The sequence below is a fragment of the Berghia stephanieae genome, chromosome 15 (genome assembly GCF_034508935.2).
Source record: "Berghia stephanieae isolate SIO BIC M18660-M18661 chromosome 15, UCSD_Bste_1.3, whole genome shotgun sequence".
NCBI lineage: Eukaryota > Metazoa > Mollusca > Gastropoda > Nudibranchia > Aeolidiidae > Berghia > Berghia stephanieae.
The window spans coordinates 20,345,914-20,353,413 of record NC_088374.1 but is presented as its reverse complement, the minus strand read 5'-3'; the positions used below and the strand labels follow the sequence as shown (position 1 = coordinate 20,353,413).

The 7,500-nt window shown below is 38.1% G+C and overlaps 1 protein-coding gene across 3 annotated transcripts in view; it reads right to left on the bottom strand.

Moving 5' to 3' along the window:
- Positions 1-7,390: 7,390 nt before the first annotated feature.
- The window catches only part of LOC144960580 (uncharacterized), a 6,375-nt gene continuing 6,265 nt past the window's right edge, over positions 7,391-7,500 (bottom strand). For all 3 annotated transcript variants that reach the window (XM_078893801.1, XM_078893800.1, XM_078893799.1), the window contains exon 2: positions 7,391-7,500. This exon is cut by the window's right edge and continues 1,159 nt beyond it. In XM_078893801.1, coding sequence (XP_078749927.1) covers positions 7,495-7,500 — 6 coding nt within the window. In that variant the 3' untranslated portion in view covers positions 7,391-7,494.

The following is a 7,500-nucleotide window of genomic DNA, read 5'->3' as shown; positions in this document are numbered from 1 at the left end:
TGCGCAAAGCTCGTATGTAGACTTCAGAGGCCTTGAGGTATGTCACTCGCTTTCAGATCGGATGGTCCTGGGTTCGAGCCTCTTTACTTTCATTCTCTCACTTTACTCAGGTGTAAAATGAGTGCCTGGCCTTTAACAGCGTTGTCTCTGTCGAGAAAAAAAATGTAATATCGTCTATAAGGCGTCATGTCTCGTTCTACATTTTACGTGTTACTGTTGGTCAGGGACCCTATATTTGTAAAGCGCTTTGAGCATGTTTAGTGGATATTGCGCTATAGGGAATGAGATTAGCGGAAGAGTAGCTTCCCTTGATTAGACGTCACCCATAGTCTGTGACGTCACTGGCAGAAAAGTTATTAGAGAGAGAGAGAGAGCGTCATGTTGGTTGTGCGCATGCGTCTCTCGTCCTCTCTTCCGCGAGGACGAGAGACGCATTCGCACAACCAACATGACGCTCTCTCTCTATAACTTTTCTGCCAGTGACGTCACAGACTATGGGTGACGTCCAATCAAGGGACGCTACTCTTCCGCTAATCTCATTCCCTATATAGAAAGAACTCAAAGCTCAATGTTTTTGATCTGCCGATGGTGAAAATTGGGGCTTCAGAGGTTTGATCCACCTACCATCGATATAGAAGCACATGATGACATAACGTCTTTGTAGAAGGATGTATAGCCACGTTCTTAGGATTATTGGTCGTTAAAGAGCAAGAATGGATGGTTTTATTAACGAACATCATTTACTACTTAATCATCCTCATCATCATCATCATCATCATCATCATCATCATCATCATCATCATCACCATCATCATCAATGTCTTTTTCACCCTGGGACAGGGCATAGCCACAGACAAAAAGTTCCCATCTCTCCCCATCCAGTGGTGCCTTTTTAATCTAGTTCCATGCCTTATCACTTATTCTCTGTATAGCATCTTCTTTCGGCTTTGTCAGATGTCCTTCATAGATTATGTCATTGCAGAAACTCTTCTGTCGCTCCAAGCTAAAATAATTGTACTTGGTTTGTCCGCCTGTGTTTCTGTCACAATTTGAGTTTTACTGAAGGAGTGTTGACCCTTCGACAACCCCCAACCTGGAGGAACCATCAGGTGACTCGAAAAGGGGAAGTCACTCAACGTTAGTCGCCTTTTACGACCAGCTGGCTTATCGTTGGGCTATAGGGAATGAGATTAGCGGAAGAGTAGCGTCCCTTGATCGTACGTCACCCATAGACTTTTACGTCACCGGCGGAAAAGTTATTAGAGACAGAACGTCATGTTGGTTGTGCGCATTCGTCTCTCGTCCTCGCTTCCGCTCACAGTGTCTTCTATCCCCCTATATATGTTTTCATCATGCTTTCTGTCTTTGTATTGGAATGAGATTACTTGGATTTGTCCTGGCCCTGGCCGGATACATTGGCCGAGAGGGAAACAATCACATTTATAGTTTGTTTTGGGAGATGATATTTTTTCCCTTGTAAATCATCTCTCTGTTATGGAGTGCATTCTGTTTATTTACATACTATATATGATTTTTAAACATTTGAGTGTGTTCCTCTTATTGGGGACCTGGGCTTGTGTCTGGATGAGACTTTTAGGAGAGCTCAAACTAAGTACCATGATGGTGTGCTCTTGGAATATACACCAATACGATTCAATTGTCTGATGTCACGCCGCCTGGCGTCCGCCATTGTTCCGATAGTTTAGAGCCAGTGTTATTAAGTTACCATGCGTCATTAGGAAGGAAGTGACGTTACGACTGTTGAAGAGTATTCCCCTTTGTCTTACCTTTTCTTGAGTGATTTAATTGTAATTCTAAAACTTTGTACTATCCCATTTATCTTCCTTTTTACTGGCGCTGATATGAACTCAATGTGTTACAAGTGCCGTAAAACCCTTAAAAACAAACATAGATGTTATCACACTGAAACCAGAATACAAGTTTTACAATGTATGTACCCCGTCCTCTGGATGACTAGTCTCGCTATTCCAATGAGATTTGAACCAGTATTTCGTGCGGTCTAGTGGTATGACACTCGCCTTCAGATCGGAGGGTCCTGCGTTTGAGCCTCGGTTTCTCGGCGCATATTTAAGTCCTTGTAAATTGCTCTTTACTCATATTCTCTCACCGTACACAGGTGTAAAATGAGTACCTGACTTTTTACAGCGGTATCTCTCTTCATAAAAAAATGTAATATCGCCTAACAGGCGTCATATCCGGTCCTACAAATTAAACGTTGCTGTTGGCCAGGGACCCCTTGTAAAGCGCTTTGAGCACGTTTAGTGGATATTGCGCTATATAAAAGCTCAATTTTATAAAAATCAAATTTTTTAAACTGTCATTTTAAATAAATCGATTTTTACTAATTAAACAGATGAGATTTTTGGCCACCTTTTCAAATAAAACGCCCTTTATTCATCCAATCTCTTTTCCTCATAATATTTTTTATATATTAAAGTATGTATTGATACTTATCTATGCAATAATCAGAAGTTCAATAATGCTACTATTTAATTTAAGATCACCAAAAATACGCGCCAAGGATATGATAATAATGATATTATTATTAACGTCAACAGTAACTTTATTGTTATTCGTATTAATCGTACTAGTATTATCGCCATCATCATTATTTTATCATTATAATCATCTTTAGAATTCTCATAAGCATCGCCACCATCTTCATCATCATCATCATCATCATCATCATCATCATCATCATCATCATCATCATCATCATCATCATCATCATCATCATCATCATCATCATCAAAATCATCATCATCATCATCATCATCATCATCATCATCATCATCATCATCATCATCATCATCATCATCATCATCATCGTCATCATCATTATCGTTATCATTATTTTCGCTTTCATGCGCTTTACTAAAACTACCAACTTATTATTTTGTTCATGAATATTAAACTTTTATTATATACAATAGTGGTTCAGACTTTATTGTTTTTACTTTAGTGATTACACACAGGTATATGTGTTTGTAGGTCTGGTAACTGAATGTAATTTGGGGCTGAATTTAACGTTGTAATGGACATAATCTTATGTTGGTTTGAGTGTACTTCCGTTACAACAACGAGCCCATGAAAATTTGGGTTGTCAGACCTGCGAATAAGTACACGTCAGTTTGAAAGTATTTCCCATGACGATTGTTTGATAAGATGGTAGGCAGTGTCTACCTTTCTGTTCCAAGATCTCATAGATTCCAATGGGAATCACCATGAAGGTTTGATAAAAAGGTACGCACTCAGTGTTTACCTTTCTGTTCCAAGATCTCATAGATTTCCATGGGAATCACGGTGATGGTTTGATAAAAAGGTACGCACTCAGTGTTTACCTTTCTGTTCCAAGATCTCATAGATTTCCATGGGAATCACGGTGATGGTTTGATAAAAAGGTACGCACTCAGTGTTTACCTTTCTGTTCCAAGATCTCATAGATTTCCATGGGAATCACGGTGATGATTTGATAAAAAGGTACGCACTCAGTGTCTACCTTTCTGTTCCAAGATCTCATAGATTTCCATGGGAATCACGGTGATGGTTTGATAAAATGTGTACGCACTCAGTGTTTGCCTTTCTGTTTCCAGTTCTCATAGATTTCCATAAATAAATAACAATATGCAATTAAATGTAAGCTTAAAATTAATAATAAAAACAAATCAAGTGAACGTTTTGAGCGTCCCGTATATCAACAAAACAGGATGAATGAAACACTACAAATGAATGAGATAATGTGGTAGTGGCGTTATTAAGATGAATAAACAAAACATTGTTGGGCAGGAAATAGTGTTCACGAATTGAAATAGAACAATACATTTTTCTAAAAGGTGCGCAATTAATTAAGTAAAAAGAGGGGAGGCGGAGATGTGTAATGCAGTTTCAAACGTGAAAGAGAAAATGTAGTATAATATTGAAATGAGGTCCAGTCTCTAGGTCATGCCTTGAGGTGAAAGGTGTTCATTACACAGTTCCGCTCCGCCTCCCCTCTTCTCACTTCATTAATTACTTAATTACATTTGACCTAGAGGAGGCCTGGCGTGAGGAATGGAAACAAAAACCACCAAAGGCTAGTGAAATTATTGAAGAACCAACGAACATACCACTGCCTGGTTTCCATACACTTACCAGAAAAGAATGGTCAATATATGCAACAGAATAAGAACAGCCTCAGACTTGCATCGATGGGATTATGCATCATCTCCAAAATGCCCAGCATCCGATGACCCTTGCCCAGACATGGACCACATCATTTTGAAGTGCCCCGCAACAGCACCCCCAGGTGGCTACCAAATGGTTCATAAGGCGGACAGTGCTTTCGCGGATTGGGTGAAGCGAAACAACGTGGAGTTGTAGCCATACGAAACTACTTCATTAATTGCGCACCTTTTAGAAATAATATCTAATGTTCTAATTTAATTCGTGCTTCCTTACAAAGGAGCATACTGTGTCCTGCCAATCAATGTTTTGTTTATTCATCTTAACAACGACACTACCACATTATCTCATTAATCTATAGTGTTTCATTCATCATGTTTTGTCGATAAAGAGGAAACACGAAACGTTCACTTGATCTGTTTTTGCAATTAAATTGAAGCTTACATTCAATTTCACATTGTTATTTATTTATTCGAGCTTCGAGCAGCAACATTTACATTACTCATAGATATCCATGAGTATCACCGTCATGGTTTGATAAAAAGGTACGCACTCAGTGTTTGACTTTCTGTATCATGATCTCATAGATTTCCATAGAAATCCGGTGATGATTTGATAAAAAGGTACGCAATCAGTGTCTACCTTTCTGTTCCAAGATCTCATAGATTTACATGGGAATCACGGTGATGATTTGATAAAAAGGTACGCACTCAGTGTTTGCCTTTCTGTTCCAAGATCTCATAGATTTCCATGGAAATCCGGTGATGATTTGATAAAAAGGTACGCACTCAGTGTCTACCTTTCTGTTCCAAGATCTCATAGATTTCCATGGGAATCACGGTGATGGTTTGATAAAATGTGTACGCACTCAGTGTTTGCCTTTCTGTTCCAAGATCTCATAGATTTCAATGGGAATCCGGTGATGATTTGATAAAAAGGTACGCACTCAATCTCTACATTTCTGTTCCAACATCTCATAGATTTCCATGGGATTCACCGCGAGCGTTTGATAAAAAGGTACTCAGTCATCGTCTACCTTTCTTACCGAACAGTCACGACGGGCCACATATTACAGATTGGTACTTTGAGGAAGATGTGAATAACCCACAGCAACTTGCGTATTCAATTTTTAACAAAAAATTACGCCTATTCGCAATAGCACCATAATATCCCGTCGCCTAGGCATTTCATGAAGGAATATAGATAATTCATCAAACAGGATGTCTGATGTCAACAGGAATCACCCGTGTTGTCCAATTGGGGGTTAATAATCTTGCCCAAAGAAAAATAACAAAAGTGCTTGAAGCGGGGGCTCAAACCGTAGCCATCGTTAACTTATAGCCTGACACTGACCAAAAATTGACGTCAAAATGCCAGTCTTTGGCCATAAAAGAAAACAAATCGAGAGTTATATCCAATAGTTCAACCAATGAGACCACTTGTTTCCATGAGCTCTACTAACGACAACTCACTAGGCGGTGCAATTACCACAAAAAGACGTCAAACTGCCAGTCCTTTTGGATTTCAGTATCAGGCTATAACATAACGATGGCTACGGTATCAGGCCATAACTTTACAATGGCCATGTTCGAACCCGGCACCATGCGGATCACAGTGCAATACCTTAACCACTTGCCCAATTCACCCTTTGCTTATTAACCAGTGTTAACTGCCATAAACTGGGACTACAAATTTACTTTGCTTATCAGACATGTAAATAAACAAAACATAAAATGAAGTGAGTAGAAAAGTGCCAGAGGTCAATAGAGAATAACGTTCGCTGCAATGGGGGCTTGAACCCACGACCTTACAAATAAGACAACTCCATTGGCCGCGGAAGGGACGCCATGCAGTTGACGCAATCCAACGCTCCAACATTTTTTTAAAAATGTGGTTCCAACGTAGTGTCTATACTGAGTCACTCTCCCGATTTCTTGAAGTCAAAGGTTCAAGACACACAAGCTCCGCGAAGTTTGTTTACAAATCATTTGTAGTGCTCAATCTATAGATAGTATGCGCTTGGCTATGAAGCTCACAACATTGCCATCCGGAAGTATAACGGACCAAAACACAAAACTGTGTGTATCCATGAACGTTTATAGTCAGGTTAATACAGTTCAGTGAGCATTACTCATAAACGCGGATGACAAAAAAACAAGAACAAAGATCTCAGTGACGTCATCTTCGAACTATCTATATTCTCAACAAAACTAACTCCATTTTCTATTATTATCAACTTAATCTCTCGTTCCACTCAATTTTTCTGAATAAATAAATAACATGTGTTGGCATGAGAGTATTCCAGTCATTGCAATACGATTCAATAGTCTGATGTCACGCCGCCCTGCATCGGAGGCCATCTTGGTTCTAAACAAAGAAAATCATTACTTTTTATATTTCATGTCGGCTAGAACTTTTCATATGCCTTGTGATCAGAATGTGTAAAAGTCAAAACATGATAAAATTTATGTGTTTTTTAAAAATCTGGATACACTTTATGCTCGCCGGAGAAATATTTCATACGGCGTCCGCCATTGTTCCGATAGTTTAGAACCAGTTTTACTAAGTTTTCATGCGTTATTAGGAAGGAGGTGACGTTACGACTGTTGAAGAGAATTAGAGCCTTACTATTAAGGTTATCAAGCTCTTATATATATATATATATATATATATATATATATATATATATATATATATATATATATATATATATATATATATATATATATGTATATATATATATATATATATATATATATATATATATATATATATATATATAATACATATATATATATATATATAATTATTCCCTTCCGTCACGACATCTTAGACATCGTCGCCTCGGCATTCCGAGAAGGAATATAGATAATTTATAAAAACAAGATGTCTGATGTCAACAAGAATCACCCATGTTGTCCAAAGTGAGATTATTTTCTTGCCTAAGGAAAAAAAGAAAGTGCCTGAATCGGGACTTTCCGGGTCACAGTTCAATGCCTTAACCACTCGGCCACTTCGCCCCCACAAGTTAGATTAACACAATATATATATATATATATATATATATATATATATTATATATATATATATATATATATATATATAGATAGTTCGAAGATGACGTCACTCAGGCCTTTGTTATTGTTTTTGCCATCCGCGTTTGTGAGTTGTTCTCACTAAACTGTTTTAACTAGTCTCTAAAAGTTCATGGTTACACAGTGTGTGTATGTTGGTCCGTTATACTTCCGGATGGCAATGTTGTGAACTCCTTGGCCAAGCGCATTCTATCTATATATTACATATTGTTTTAATCTAATT